The sequence below is a fragment of the Piliocolobus tephrosceles genome, chromosome 20, assembly GCF_002776525.5.
Source record: "Piliocolobus tephrosceles isolate RC106 chromosome 20, ASM277652v3, whole genome shotgun sequence".
NCBI classification, from domain to species: domain Eukaryota; kingdom Metazoa; phylum Chordata; class Mammalia; order Primates; family Cercopithecidae; genus Piliocolobus; species Piliocolobus tephrosceles.
The window spans coordinates 22,592,453-22,606,961 of record NC_045453.1 but is presented as its reverse complement, the minus strand read 5'-3'; the positions used below and the strand labels follow the sequence as shown (position 1 = coordinate 22,606,961).

Sequence of the window (14,509 nt, the reverse complement as noted above, 5' to 3'; positions counted from 1 at the left end):
AAAAAAAAAAAAAAAAAAAAAAAAAAAAAAAAAAAAAAAAGCCACCAACCCTGATTAAAGTATCAATCACCAGACTCTGAGAAATAATCTTTTAAAATCTAAATTCTTGGCCGGGCGCGGTGGCTCAAGCCTGTAATCCCAGCACTTTGGGAGGCTGAGACGGGCGGATCACGAGGTCAGGGGATCGAGACCATCCTGGCTAACACGGTGAAACCCCGTCTCTACTAAAAATACAAAAAAAAAACTAGCCGGGCGAGGTGGCAGGCGCTGTAGTCCCATCTACTTGGGAGGCTGAGGCAGGAGAATGGCGTAAACTCAGGAAGCGGAGCTTGCAGTGAGCTGAGATCCGGCGACTGCACTCCAGCCTGGGCGACAGAGTGAGACACCGTCTCAAAAAAAAAAAAAAAAAGAAAAAGAAAAAGAAAAAATCTAAATTCGTTTTTTTTGTTGTTTTTTTTTTAAGACGGAGTCTCACTCACTCTGTAGTCCAGACTGAAGTGCAGTGGCACCATCTTGGCTCACTGCAACCTCCGCCTCCCGGGTTCAAGTGATTCTCCCACCTCAGCCTCCTGAGTAGCTGGGATTACAGGCGTGTGCCATCATGCCCAGCTAATTTCCATATTTTTAGTAGAGATGGAGTTTCACTGTGTTAGCCAGGATGGTCTCGAACTCCTGACCTCAAGTGATATGCCTGCCTTGGCCTCCCAAAGTGCTGGGCTAACAGGTGTGAGCCACCATGCCCGGCCCAACCTTTCACATAAAATCTAGGCTGTGCAATAGTAAAACAGAAAGAGAAGAAAACTCAGAGAATAGTGCTTCATTACAGGTTTTCTAAAAAGAAAGAAAGTTTTAAGAATTGAAGAAAAGAGGGAAGGAAAGAAAAACATTTTTAGAGGCATGCCAACCATATAGTAACTAATCTTGAAAATGGAGAAAAGCAAAAGCACACAGTAAAACAAACAAAAAGCCCATCATGGGCAGAGCGTGGTGGCTCACACCTGTAATCCTGAGGGAGGCTGAGGTGGACTATCACTTTGCGCTCCCAAGTTTGAGATCAGCATGGACAACATGAAAACTCTGTCTCTACTAAAAATACAAAAAAAAATTAGGTGGGCGTGGTGACACATGCCTGTAGTCCCAGCTACTTGAGAGGCTGAGGTGGGAGGATGGTTTGAGCCAGGGAGGCAGAGGTTGCAGTGAGCCAAGACCACACCACTGCACTCCAGCCCAGGCAACAAAGCCAGACTCCGTCTCAAAAAAAAACAAAACAAAACCAAAAACCACATTATGCATGCATAAATAAAGATGAAGAGACCGGGTGCAGTGGCTGACACCTGTAATCCCAGCACTCTGGGAGGCCGAGGCGGGCGGATCACGAGGTCAGGAGATCGAGACCATCCTGGCTAACACGGTGAAACCCCGCCTCTACTAAAAATACAAAACAAAACAAAAAACAGATATATACATATATATATGCATACATATATATACACATATATCCGCACGTGGTGGCCGGCACCTGTAGTCCCAGCTACTCCAGAGGCTGAGGCAGGAGAATGGCATGAACCCAACAGGCGGAGTTTGCAGTGAGCCGAGATCACGCCACTGCACTCCAGCCTGGGCGACAGAGCGAGACTCTGTATCAAAAAAAAAAAAAAAAAAAAAAAAGGCAGTAGGAAACTGTATTTTAGTATCTTGAGTTTCTAAAAGTAAACTTCAAAGGGGGAAAAATGCTCCAAGATTGGAGCTCCAGCTTACCATGATGATTGTCTCACCTCCAGCTAAAGAACTTGACTTTAAGCTACAAACTGAGGAATCCCCAATTTTTTTTAAATTTTTTTGTAGAAACTGGGTCCACTGTATTCCCCAGGCTGCTCTCAAACTCCTGGGCTCAAGCGATCTTCCCACCTCAGCCTCCCAAGGAGCTGGGACTACATGCAGACACCACTACACACAGGTAGTTTTGTTTGTTGGCTTGTTTTGGTATATACAGTGTCCCACTATGCTGACCAGACTGATTTCGAACTCCTCGGCTCACTCTTACCTTGGCCTCTCCAAGTGATAGGATTACAGGCATAAGCCACCATGCCCAGCCTCAATAGTGAAGCCCCCAATTAAGATATAGAAAATAGCCCTATTCAGCATTAAAATGGCACTACTATGCATCGCTAATACTAAATCACTCTGAAAAGGAGATGGTAAGGTATATTCATACTATGGGCATCCATACCGAAGTGTTAAAAATAATGAAACTGACATGCAAGGCTGTCCAATATGTAAGAGAAAAAAAAAACCGAAAGTGAAAAAAAAGTTGGGAATGAATGTACATTTAAACAAGTGAAAAAAGTTGAAGAAACATATATATTATAGTGTGATCTCATTTTGCAAAAATTCTACAACTGGGTTGGTAAAAATTCTATAGTTTTTACCAACTTTTGGTAAAAGTTTGTCAAAGGGCAGAAAATGTTATGTAGCTTTCGAAACTGAATCACTTTTTTTTCTAGAGACAGGGTCCGGCTCTATCACCCAGGTTGGAGTGCAGTGGTGAGAACTCAGCTCACTGAAACATCTGCCTCCTGGGCTCAGGCCATCCTCTCACCTCAGCCTCCCGAACAGCTGAGACTACAGGCACACACCACCATGCCCTGCTAGTTTTTTGTATTTTCAGTAGAGCCGAGGTTTCACCATGTTGTCCAGGTTGGTCCAGAACTCCTGGACTCAAGCAATCCACCCACCTCGGCCTCCCAAAGTGTTGGGATTACAGGCATGAACTACCTTGCCAGGGCTTAAATTGAACCATTTTTGAAATAATCTCTGGAATGAGGAACAAGTCTACATTATTGTATATTTTTGTATGGTCTGCAATTTTAAAAATTTTAATGATTCTAAGATCAACAAGGCTGTGTATATCTCTTGGAAAATAAGACAACAGTATTTCTCCTTTCCAGTAGCAGTTATAACACGTATGAAAATAAATATACTTGACTCTGATTATACAAGCGCATTTCAAATGTTAGCTATTGTTATTATAATCCAATGATTTCATATTGACTTTTTTAAAGAGACAGGGTCTTGCTGTCAGCCAGGCTGGAGTGCAGTGGCATGATCATAGATCACTGTAATCCCAAACTCCTGGGCTTAAGTGATCCCTCCAGCCTCTGCCTCCTGAGTAGCTGGGCCTACAGGTACATACCACCACACCCGGCTACTTTTATTTTTTGTAAAGATGAGGTCTCATTATGTTGCCCAGTCTGGTCTCTTAACTCCTAGCCTCCAGCTCTTGTCTTGGACTCTCAAAGAGCTGGGGTTACAGGCATGACCCACCACGACCGGCCAAAATTGATCTTTTGTAGGAAAAAACTGGGATAACTCATTTCTATGGCTTTCAAATCTAAAATATATACTTAACCAACTCTTAAAAAAAGAAACAAAAACCAGTAGGTTATGAAAACAAACCAGCCCAGCCATCACCACAGGTAATTGGCATGCACGCGTGCTGTTAGTGACCTAGTCATGCTCTAACTTCGGAAACAACATGGTAGCTGTGCGTTTTACCCCATCTTATCATGGAAAGACATGGACTCTCCCACATTACTTCCACATACATTCTTACGGCAGCCATGGCAAGAAGTCTCTGTGCTCTCAATCTGCCGCTCGAGCTCCATGGCTCGGACGCCAGGTGCCAGAGCGCTGCGACACACCCCACAGACAGGCTTCTTCGGCTTCAGACATTCCTGCAGGCATGCAGAGCAAAAGCTAGAACAAGACATACGGAGAACCTCTGTCACGCATCATGGAGACAAGAAAACAAATATGGATCAACTTTTAAAAAGACATCAATGGATAATGGAGTAAAAAACAACTTGCTCTCTCCTCCCAATTCAAATACTAAGTCCTTCCAGGCCAGATGAACTGAGGGATAGGAGTGGACTACAAAGAACACACAACTACAGAAACAAATGCAAACTCCTGTGATACGCAGTGAAGGTGTTAAGGTTGAGGCTTCAAGCCTTAGGCCCTGCCACTGAGGGATCTCAGTGGGGTTTCTTGAATCTTATTCTTTACTTTGTGAAATGGAGAGAGTAGTACCTACCTCTAGGATTGCTGGGAGGATACAATTTGTATAGCAGACCCCTAGCAGAGTGTCCAGCATGTACAAAACGCACCATGAAGGGGAGCTGCTATCATTAGAGGTGAAGGCAAAGCGCTACAGAAACATAAAGGGAAAAGCAACTAGCTGTGACCTGAGAAGGAAAGGGCTGGAAAGACTGCAGAGATGGCTGGGCGCAGTGGTTCATGCCTGTAATCCCAGCACTTTGGGAGGCCAAGGCGGGCAGATCACGAGGTCAGGAGTTGGAGACCAGCCTGGCCAACATGGTGAAACCCGTCTCTACTAAAAATACCAAAATTAGCCAGGCAAGGTGGCAGATGCCTATAACCCCAGCTAATTGGGAGGCTGAGGCAGAAGAATCGCTTGAACCTGGGAGGCAGAGGTGGTTGTGCACTGCAGCCTGGGCAACAGAGCGCAACTCTGTCTCAAGGGGAAAAAAAAAAAAAAAGACTGCAGAGACAGCATCTCTGATCAGCCTTAAAACGATTCAGCTGGATCCTTTTGTAGTTCATGGACGTGAGGACTGGGTGTTCATGCACATGTGTGAGATGTGCCACCCTTGAACCTTGTTACAGATGTTGGCCCATTACCCATCTGACATTTAAAAAAAAGAGATCAGCTAGCAGAGGAAGGGAAGACTATTCTAGGCCTAATTTAGGCTTAAAATCCATATATAGCTGAGGAAATAAAAATCTAATAGACTTTTCCTCATAAGCAGTAGGGAGCCAGAAGTTTAAAGCAAGGTATTAACAAAACAAGACCAAATCCAGGTTTCAGAAAAACATTTCTGTGCTATCACAGAAAACAAACTTTTGTTGTTGTTGTTTTTGAGACAGAGTTGTGCTGTGTTGCCCAGGCTGCGCAATGGTGTGATCTCGGTTCACTGCAAAATCTGCCTCCCGGGTTCCAGCGATTCTCCTGCTTCAGCCTCCCAAGTGGCTGGGGTTATAGGCACGTGCCACCACACCCAGCTATTTTGTATTTTTAGTAGAGACGGGGTTTCACCATTTCACCACGTTAGCCAGGCTAGTCTCGAACTCCTGACCTCTGGTGATCCACCTGTCTTGGCCTCCCAAAGTGCTGGGATTACAGGCATGAACCACTGCACCCAGTTCTTTACTTCTTCTTTTTTTTTTTTTTTTTTTTTTAGGTGAGAAGGTGAGAAGAGACAACGTAGAAACCAAACAGATGGCTAAGGGCAGAGGATTGTGAGGGTCTGACTGAAGCAGTAGGGGATGAATTCAGGAAACCATTCATGGAGAGGCAGAATCAGGAGGACTTGACAACTTACTGACTTTGAAGAAAAGAAGTCAAAGATGACCGAGTTTCTATCCTAAAGCCTAGGCAGATGGTAATGCTGAGAAAAGGCATACAGAAAGAATGGAGAAGACACCCTGGGCTACTTACCCAACCTGATAGATTAAGACAGTATAACCAAATCTGGCAGAAAGAACTAAGGATATATAATGAAAGGCAACCTTCTGAACTCTTGACCATTTTCTACTGCCTCTAAGAATCTCCTTCCTCCTTGTCACTAAGTTTGATGTTAATGCTGTTAGGCAAAATTCCAGACCAGGAACAGAGAAGGTAAGGGCGTCTATTCATTCACCACTAAGGGCAATGGAAACTTGACAAAGCCCTGTTCTCATGATGCTTACATTCTAGAGTGAAGGGAAACACAAATGTTAATTTTAGATAGTGATTAAATATATGAAGGAAATATGGCAAACAGACCAGCTGGGGGGGATCACAGAAAGCTGCTTCTGAGGAGTTGGCATTTGAGCTGGGTGGGACCTGATTACAAGGACAGCCACACAGATTTGGGTGCAGAGCTCCACACCAAGATGATGCCACACACAAATGAGGACTGGAAAGGAAGGCAGGCAGACCTTGGGGGCCACGATGCGGTAGACCATGGTGAGAAGGGCAAGCGATAAGGCAGTAGACACAGGCAGGGCCTGTGGCCATCACTTGTGTTGCCTGTTCACAAATGCAGATGACAACAGGAACCCAAGAGAGCAGAGAGGGTCCAGTGAGTATAATGCAACCAAACCCAGCATGCAGATAAAAGCAGCTTGAAGTCTCTTCACAAGCACACGCACACAGGTTCAGTTCATCTATCAAATGTTCACGAGTCACTTTGTGCCTGAGACATACCCAAACTACCAGACTGCTTTTGAACTGCTCAAATATCCTGGGCTGGCTTTTCAGTTTCTATTTCCTATTTATGGGCCCTTTCCTAGTTCAGCCTTCTGATGCTCCACTCCGTCACAGTGCTAGGAAGAAATTCTCCTCTCTCGGGCATCCAGCCAGCTGCCTTTCTCCAGCTGTATTCTACTAGATTGGAGAATGCAGTCATTCAGGGCTTGAAATAAAGTTTTATAAAAATCCAGTGCCCCAGCCAGAGTTGCAGTGATGCTCAACTTTCCAAGCACAAAAGGTAAAAATCAAGTAGGCACAGGAGAAAGCATTCGGTTGGAGCTAAGGGGGACTCAGGCTGCCCTCACAGAGGTGCTTCCATCTGTCTTCAATTTGTACTGAACTGCTGAGCATGTGGGGCTAGGACAGTGAGGACAGAGAAGAGCCAAGGTTTGAATAACAGTACTTTTCCTTGCCCTCTGACCTAGGAAAGGTTCACCCAGCTCAAGAAAATCTCAAATTTTGCTGCTCTTCGTTTAGCAAACTGTGCTGGGTCTAGCCTTTTTACAAATGTTAATAGTAAATGAAATCCACTGAATTAATCCAAAATCAGGTAAACCTGATCCAAGGATAAGCGGATTCAATGAAAAAGCTAAAGACCACTTCAACTCTCGTGAAGCTTGCTTACACGACTTATTAGTTCATTCAACCATTACCTGATCATTCACCCCACGCACAGAGGTGTGATCCCTGAAATACCCTCCCACTTGCAGAATGAATTTTTACAATAGTTTGACAAGTCATTGGTACTTATTTATAATCAATCCACTGGACTGTAAACTCTGAAGGCAGAGTCTACCCCAAGATCTGGCACATAGAGGCCATTCCAGTCAGTTGAGGGGCAAAAAAGTTATGGCCACTCCATCATGAGCTGTAAGTTTTGCTCTGTGCAAGCAAGGAGAAGGAAGTTAAGTCCCAGAAAGGAAGTGGGGGAAGTAATTTAGATGGGGATGGTGTTTGGTGAGGTAACTTAACCAGGGACTTGAAGCCTGAAAAGCGGGGGGGGGGGGGGGGGGCGGCGCGGGAGTTCCAGGCTAACTGAATTGCAAAGAGGAATAGCCCAAAGCTACATGAGGACGCAAAAAGCAGCCAGTTAGGTGCCAAGCACTGTTCTCTAGACTACTAAAACGGTCACCTGCAGTATATCTGGGAAGAGTTAGGCCACGGCGACCCTTCGACAGGCAAGCGTCGGACCCTCGGTGTATTTACCTGTAAAATGGCTGCCAACTCTCCCCCCCTGCAGGGTGGCTATAGAATAATGCCCATGAAGCGCAATGGCTACTGTGCCTGCCGACTAGTGAAGGGGTGCCAAGACCAATGCCAAGGTGATCCCACGATAAGCACTGAGAGAGACGAGAGGAAAAGCCAATTCTGAGGCAAGAAGCAGGTGGCCACCTTGTCTACAATTCTTTCAACTCAGGTGTGTTTGTGCGTCTGATGGAACAAGGCTTAGATTCAAATCGACCAACCTTGAAAGCCCCGGCCACAGCCCAGGACTGGACATCTTTACACATATCTGCTTTAATCATTATAACCAGTCTACTCACAGTATTCAGGTCATGAAGGCTTAATTGAAAACTGAAAGAAACAAACCTCCTACACAGGAAGTAGAATGCTAACAATCCCATCTGCCAATTCCCACCCCCTTTCACAGCTAAGGGCAAACTGGCCAGATCCCCATAAAGACTTCCCTTTTGTTGTTTTAGTCTAGTTCGGCGTTTCTCCCAAGTTTAGTTCATATTAGAATAACTCGCCACAGCTAGACTCAATGCCAAATGTCCTATGCTTTAAGAGCGACGTGGTCTAGAAAGGAAACGTCGGCTCTCCAAGGGCGGACTTCCGAGCCTAAAGTCCCCGCAGGGCACGAGTCCACTATCACATGTGGGAAGGAGACTGACAGGCCGCCTGGAACATCGCAGGCGCTCAACTGACAGCAGCTGCCCGGCTAAGACGGGCGGAGGGACGGGATACTTAGAAGTAAGCGGGGCGAGACAGAAGAACGCCCCGGCAGCTTTCACGGCCCTTAGGAGCCCCGGGGGACACCCCCGGGAGGCCCCTCTGGGTGGGTCCTCTGGCTCCCGCCCTGAGACGGATCTCGCTCCTCGGCTCCATTTCCTTCCCAGTTAAGTGCCTCCCGACCAGGCCCGGGCTCGCCGCTTACACGTGTCCGCAGGGCACCTGTACCGGCTTCTCGTACACCTCTAAGCACACGGGACACGTGAAGCGGCCTAGGGGATCGGCCTCCGCCGCCGGCCCCGCCAGCTGCGCAGCTCCCCCAGCCTCTTGCTGTTGCGCCGCCATCTTGCTGCCGCTCTGCGCCGCGCAACGGCGGCCGATGAGGAGTAGGCCGAGGGGGCGGGGCTCGCGGCCGCAGGGGGCGGGGCTCGCAGGGCGGTGAGCGGTCGGGGGCGGGGCTCGTAGGTGGGCCGCCCCTCGCGGGCCCTGGGGCCCATCTGACCCAAGCGAGCTGGAGGCCGAGGGAAATCTGGAAAACGTTGAAGCCAAATCCAAAGGCTGCCAGAATTGGGAAGGGCTCTGCGCGTGGGCCGCTGTTTTCTAAATTTAAGTCGTTAGTTTGGCACCACTTGCACTTATCACTATTTATCTTAGAATCAAATTGCTTTTTCCTTAAATTTATTTATTTATTTATTTAATCTATTTTGGGAAAAGGTCTTGTTTTGTCGCCCAGGCTGGTGTTTAGTGGAGCGGTCATGGCTCCCTGCGGCCTCGACCTCCGGGGTTCAAGCGATCCTCCCACCTCAGCCTCCTGCGTAGCTGGACCACAGGCAGTCACCACTATGCCGGACTAATTTATTTATTTATTTATTTATTTTTTTTTTTTGTAGAGATGGGGAAAGGAGGTGGGGAAGGGGCGGTGCAGAGAGTGGGCGGGTCTCACTGTTGCTGAGGCTGGCCTCGAACTCTTGGACGCAAGCGATCCGCCTGCCTCAGCAACCCGAAGTGCTGGGATTACAGCGGTGAACCACCGTACCCAGCCATTTCTTAAATTTAAGCAAATTTAATAACATCTAATTCCTGAGCTGCAAGACGAAAGTCAGTATCATTTATTTATACAAAGGAGCTGGGCACGGTGGCTTACGTCTGTAATCCCAGCACTTTGGGAGGCCGAGGCGGGCGGATCGCTTGAGCCTGCGAATAGGAGAGCAGCCTGGCCAACAAGGTGAAACTCCGTCTTTACTAACAATACAAAAATTAGCCAGGCGTGGTTACCCATGCCTGTAGCCTGGCTACTCAGGAAGCTGAGGCAGGAGAAGCCTTTGACCTGTGAGGCGGAGGTTGCCGAGGGCCAAGATCGTTCACTCACTCCAACAGTCACTCAACTTCAGCCTAGGCAACAAGAACGAAACTCCGTCTGAAAAAAAAAAAAAAAAAAAAAACCCCAACAATAAAGCACATTCATTTCAAATTGTGCAATAATCACCATCAGCTATCTCTAGAATTCTGGTCGTCTTGCTAAACTGAAACTGAAACTCTGTCCCCATTAAACAATAACTTCCTGTTCCCTCCTCCCATCCCCATACCCCCAGGCCCTGGCAATTTTCTGTCTATGATTTTGAAGCACTTATAGCTATAAAATTTCCCCTGAGCACTGCTTTCACTGTGTCCAGTAAATTTTGGCATGCTGTGTTTTTGTTTTCATTTGTTTCTCAATATTTTCTCTCTTTATTTATTTATTTAATTTATTTATTTTGAGATGGAGTCTCACTCTGTCGCCCAGGCTGGAGTGCATTGGTGCGATCTCTGCTCACTGCAGCCTCCACCTCCTGGAGTCAAGCAATTCCCCTGCCTCAGCCTCCCAAGTAGCTGGGATTACAGGTGCCTGCCACCACTCCTGGCTAATTTTTGTATTTTTAGTAGAGACAGGGCTTCACAATGTTGGCCAGGCTGGTCTCATACTCCTGACCTCAAGTGATCCGCGAACCTCAGCCTCCCAAAGTGCTGGAATTACAGGCGTGAGCCACCGTGCCTGGGCTGTTTCTGAGTATTTTCTAATTTTCCTTGTGATTTCTTCTTTGATCCATTGGTTCTTTAAGAGTGTGTAAATTTCCACAAATTTGTGAATTTTCCAGTTTTTCTTTGATATTGATTTCTTTTTTTTTTACCCCCCTCCCCATATTGATGTCTAGCCTTATCCAGTTGTGCTTGGAGAAGACATTTGGTATGATCTCTTCTTTTATTTCTTCTTTCTTTCCTGTTTTTTTGTTTGTTTGTTTGAGACGGAGTCTTGCTCTGTCACCCAGGCTGGAGTGCAGTGGCACGATCTCGGCTCACTGCAAGCTCCACCTCATGGGTTCACGCCATTCTCCTGCCTCAGCCTCCCGAGTAGCTGGGACTACAGGTGCCCGCCACCATGCCCGGCTAATTTCTTTTTGTATTTTTGGTAGAGACGGGGTTTCACCGTGTTAGGCAGGATGGTCTCAATCTCCTGACCTTGTGATCTGCCCGCCTCGGCCTCCCAAAATACTGGGATTACAGGTGTGAGCCACCCCCGCCCCCTGGCCCTTTCTTTCCTTATCTTTCCCTCTCTCTCTTTCTTTTCTTCTTTCTCTTTTTGTAGAGAGAAAGTCTTGCTGTGTTGCCCAGGCTGGTCTCAAACTCCTGGGCACAAGCAATCCTCCTGCCTTAGCCTCCCAAAGTGCTGGGATTACAGGCCTGAGCCACCACGGCTGGCTGATGTCTACCTTTTAAAATCTCTTGAGGCTTAATTTGTGGCCTAACATATGGTCCATCCTGGAGGCTATCCCATGTGTGCCTGAGAAGAATGTGTATGCTGTTGTTGGGTAGCGTCTGTATATGTGTTAGATCTGGTTGTCTTACTGTGTCGCTCAAGTCCTTTATTTCCTTACTTATCTCCTATTTGTTCTATTTATTCTTGGGAGTGGGGCATTGAAGTCTCGACCTATTATTGTGGAATTGTCTATTTCTTCCTTCAATTCTACCAATTTTTGTTTCATATGTTCTGATGGTCTGTTATTAGGTACATAAATGTTTATAATTGTTATATCTTCTGGCTGCATTGAACTTTTTATTAATATACAATGCCTTATTTATCTCTTGTAATCTTTTGGACAAGTAATTTTTCTTTTTTCTTTTTTGAGATGGAGTCTTGCTCTACCGTCCAGACTGGAGTGCAGTGGTGTGATCTTGGCTCACTGCAACCTCTGCCTTCTGGGTTCAGGTGATTCTCCTGTCTCAGCCTCCTGTGTAGCTGAGACTACAGGCATGCACGACCACACCTGGCTAATTTTTGTATTTTCAGTCGAGACAGGATTTCACCATATTAGTTAGGCTGGTCTCGAACTCCTGCCACCGTGCTCGGCCTGGACAAATAATTTTTCTGATATTAGTATTGCCAGCCCTCCTGTTCTTTGGTCACTATTTGCATGAAATGTCTTTTTCCATCCTTTCAGAGCCAGTCTATAAAGTGAGTTTCTTGTAGACAGCAATACAGTTGAATCATGTTCTTTAAAAAAGAAAAAAAAAGCTGGGTATGGTGGCTCATGCCTGTAATCTCAGCACTTTGGGAGGCCGAGGTGGGTGGATCACCTGAGGTCAGGAGTTTAAGACCAGCCTGACCAACATGGTGAAACCCTGTCTCTACTAAAAATACAAAAATTAACTGGGTCTGGGGGTGCACGCCTGTAGTCCCAGCTACTCAGGAGGCTGAGGCAGGAGAATCGCTTGAACCTAGGAGGCAAAGGTTGCAGTGAGTGGAGAACGAGCTGCTGCACTCCAGCCTGGGCAACAAGAGTGAAACTCAGTCTCAAAAAAAAAAAAAAAAATTATTTTCCCCTTCTTTCTTTCCTTCCTTCCTTCCTTCCTTCCTTCCTTCCTTCCTTCCTTTCCTTCCTTCCTTCCTTCCTTCCTTCCTTCCTTCTTTCCTTCCCTCCCTCCCGCCCTCCCTTTCTTTCTTCCTCTGTTTCTTTCCTTTTTTTTTTCTTTGAGACAGGGTCTCTGTCACCCAGGATGGAGTGCAGTGGCGTGATCACAGCTCACTGCAACCTTGACTTCCCAGGCTCAAGTGAGCCTCCTGCCTCAGCCTCCTGAGTAGCTGAGACTACAGGCATGTGCCATTACACCTAGCTATTTTTTCTATTTTTTGTAGTGACAGGGTCTCTCTATGTTGCCTAGGCTTTTTTTTTTTTTTCTCTCTCACTCTTTTTTGAGACAGGATCTGGCTCTGTTGCCCAAGCTGGAGGGCAATGGCACAGTTTTGGCTCACTGCAAACTCCACCTCATGGGTGCAAGCCATCCTCCCACCCCATACTCCCAAGTAGCTGGGACTATAGGCGTGCACACCATAGCCAGCTAATTTTTAAATTTTTTGTAGAGACAGGGTTTCACCATGTTGCCCAGGCTGGTCTTGAACTCTTGAGCTCAAATGGTCCTCCTGTCCTGGTCTTCCAAAGTGCTGGGATTACAGGCATCAGGCATCATTATTAAAATTTGTTTGCTTAAATTTAAGAAGGGGCTGGGCGTGGCTGCTCACACCTGTAATCCCAGCACTTTGGGTTGCTGAGGCAGGTGGATCGCTTTTGTCCAGGGGTTTGAGACCATCCTGGGTAACATAGTGAGACACCCCACTGCCCCCAACTCCCTCCCGTCTCTACAAAAAATACAAAAGTAAGTGGGAGGATCACTTGAGGCCAGGAGTTCAAGATCAACCTGGGCAACGTACCAAGACCCCACTGTCTACAAACAAACAAACATAAAATTAGCCGAGTGCAGTGGCATGGATGTGCCTGTACTCTTAGCTACTCGGAGGAGGGCTGCTTAAGCCCAGGAGTTCAAAGTGTCAGTGAGCTGTGATCTTGCCACTGCACTCCAGCCTGGGCAAGAGCAAGACCCTGTTTCAAAAAAAAAAAAAAAAAATTAATGCCAGGTGCAGTGGCTCACGCCTGTAATCCCAGCACTTTGGGAGGTCAACATGGGAGGATCACTTGAGGCCAGGAGTTCGAGACCAGCCTAATCAACATAGCAAGACCCCCCCCCCCCCCCCCCCCCCCCCCCCCCCCCCTCTACATTAAAAAAAACTAGCTACATGTGGTGGTGCACACTTGTGGTCCCAGGTACTCAGGAGGCTAAAGTGGGAGGATCGCTTAAGCTCTAGAGGTCGAGGCTGCAGTGAGACATGATTGTGCCACTGCATTCCAGCCTGACTGACAGAGACCCTTTCTCAAAAAAAAAAAAAAAAAGGCCAGGCGTGGTGGCTCACACCTGTAATCCCAGCACTTTTGGAAGGCCGAGGTGGGTGGATCACAAGGTCAGGAGATCGAGACCATCCTGGCTACTAACACGGTGAAACCCCGTCTCTACTAAAAAATACAAAAAAATTAGCCGGGCGTGGTGGTGGGTGCCTGTAGTCCCAGTTACTCGGGACGCTGAGGCAGGAGAATGGCGTGAACCTGGGAGGAGGAGCTTGCAGTGAGCCAAGACTGCGCCACTGCACTCCAGCCTGGGCAACATAGCGAGACTTCGTCTCAAGAAAACAAAAAACAAAAAACAAAAACAAAAAAACAAATTAAATAAAATTTAAAATTCTATTCCTCAGTCTTACCAACCATATGTCTAGTGCTCAATAGCCACATGTGACTCGTGGCTACACATTGAAAAGAGCAGACATAGAACATTTCCATCGTTGCGGGAAGATCTATTGGATAGCGCTGCTATAGATACCCTCATGCGTGTGAGACAGCTACATGCACGCAGATATTCAGGACAGCGTTGTCACAGTAGGAAGATACTGGAAGCAACCAAAATGATGATTGGGGGTTGATTAAATAAATGCAATAGATATAATTACTAGTATGTCAATTCCATGAGGTCAGGGGGTTTTGTCAATTTTGTTTACTGTTGGATCTTCAGCTTCCAAAATAATGCCTGGTGCATGCTAGGTAACTACATAAATATTTGTTAAATAAATATGAAGCTGATATTGAATCATCTCATATATATATATATATATTACAGGCACGCACCACTGCTCCCGGCTAACTTTTGTATTTTTAGTAGAGATTTAGTAGAGATAGGGTTTTGCCATGTTGGCCAGGCTGGTCTTGAACTTCCGACCTCAGGTGATCTGCCCACCTCGGCCTCCCAAAGTGCTGGGATTACAGGTGTGAACCACCGCACCTGGCCCAAAATATATTTTTTAACTAAAACAACACCAAGATGCCA

General features: G+C 46.6%; 1 protein-coding gene and 1 non-coding gene across 2 annotated transcripts in view; one reads left to right on the top strand and one right to left on the bottom strand.

The window, feature by feature from the left end:
• RNF114 (ring finger protein 114) overlaps window positions 1-8,670 on the bottom strand; it is a 17,755-nt gene extending 9,085 nt beyond the window's left edge. Inside the window, exons 1-2 of the mRNA XM_023184116.2 lie at window positions 8,472-8,670; window positions 3,606-3,756 (exon numbers count right to left, since the gene is read on the bottom strand). Coding sequence (XP_023039884.1) covers window positions 3,606-3,756; window positions 8,472-8,611 — 291 coding nt within the window. The 5' untranslated portion in view covers window positions 8,612-8,670. The remainder of the gene's footprint in view (window positions 1-3,605; window positions 3,757-8,471) is intronic.
• LOC111521049 lies at window positions 4,607-4,711 on the top strand. The gene has a single exon (XR_002724845.1). It is a non-coding gene; the product is annotated as a small nucleolar RNA U13 (small nucleolar RNA).
• Window positions 8,671-14,509: the final 5,839 nt, after the last annotated feature.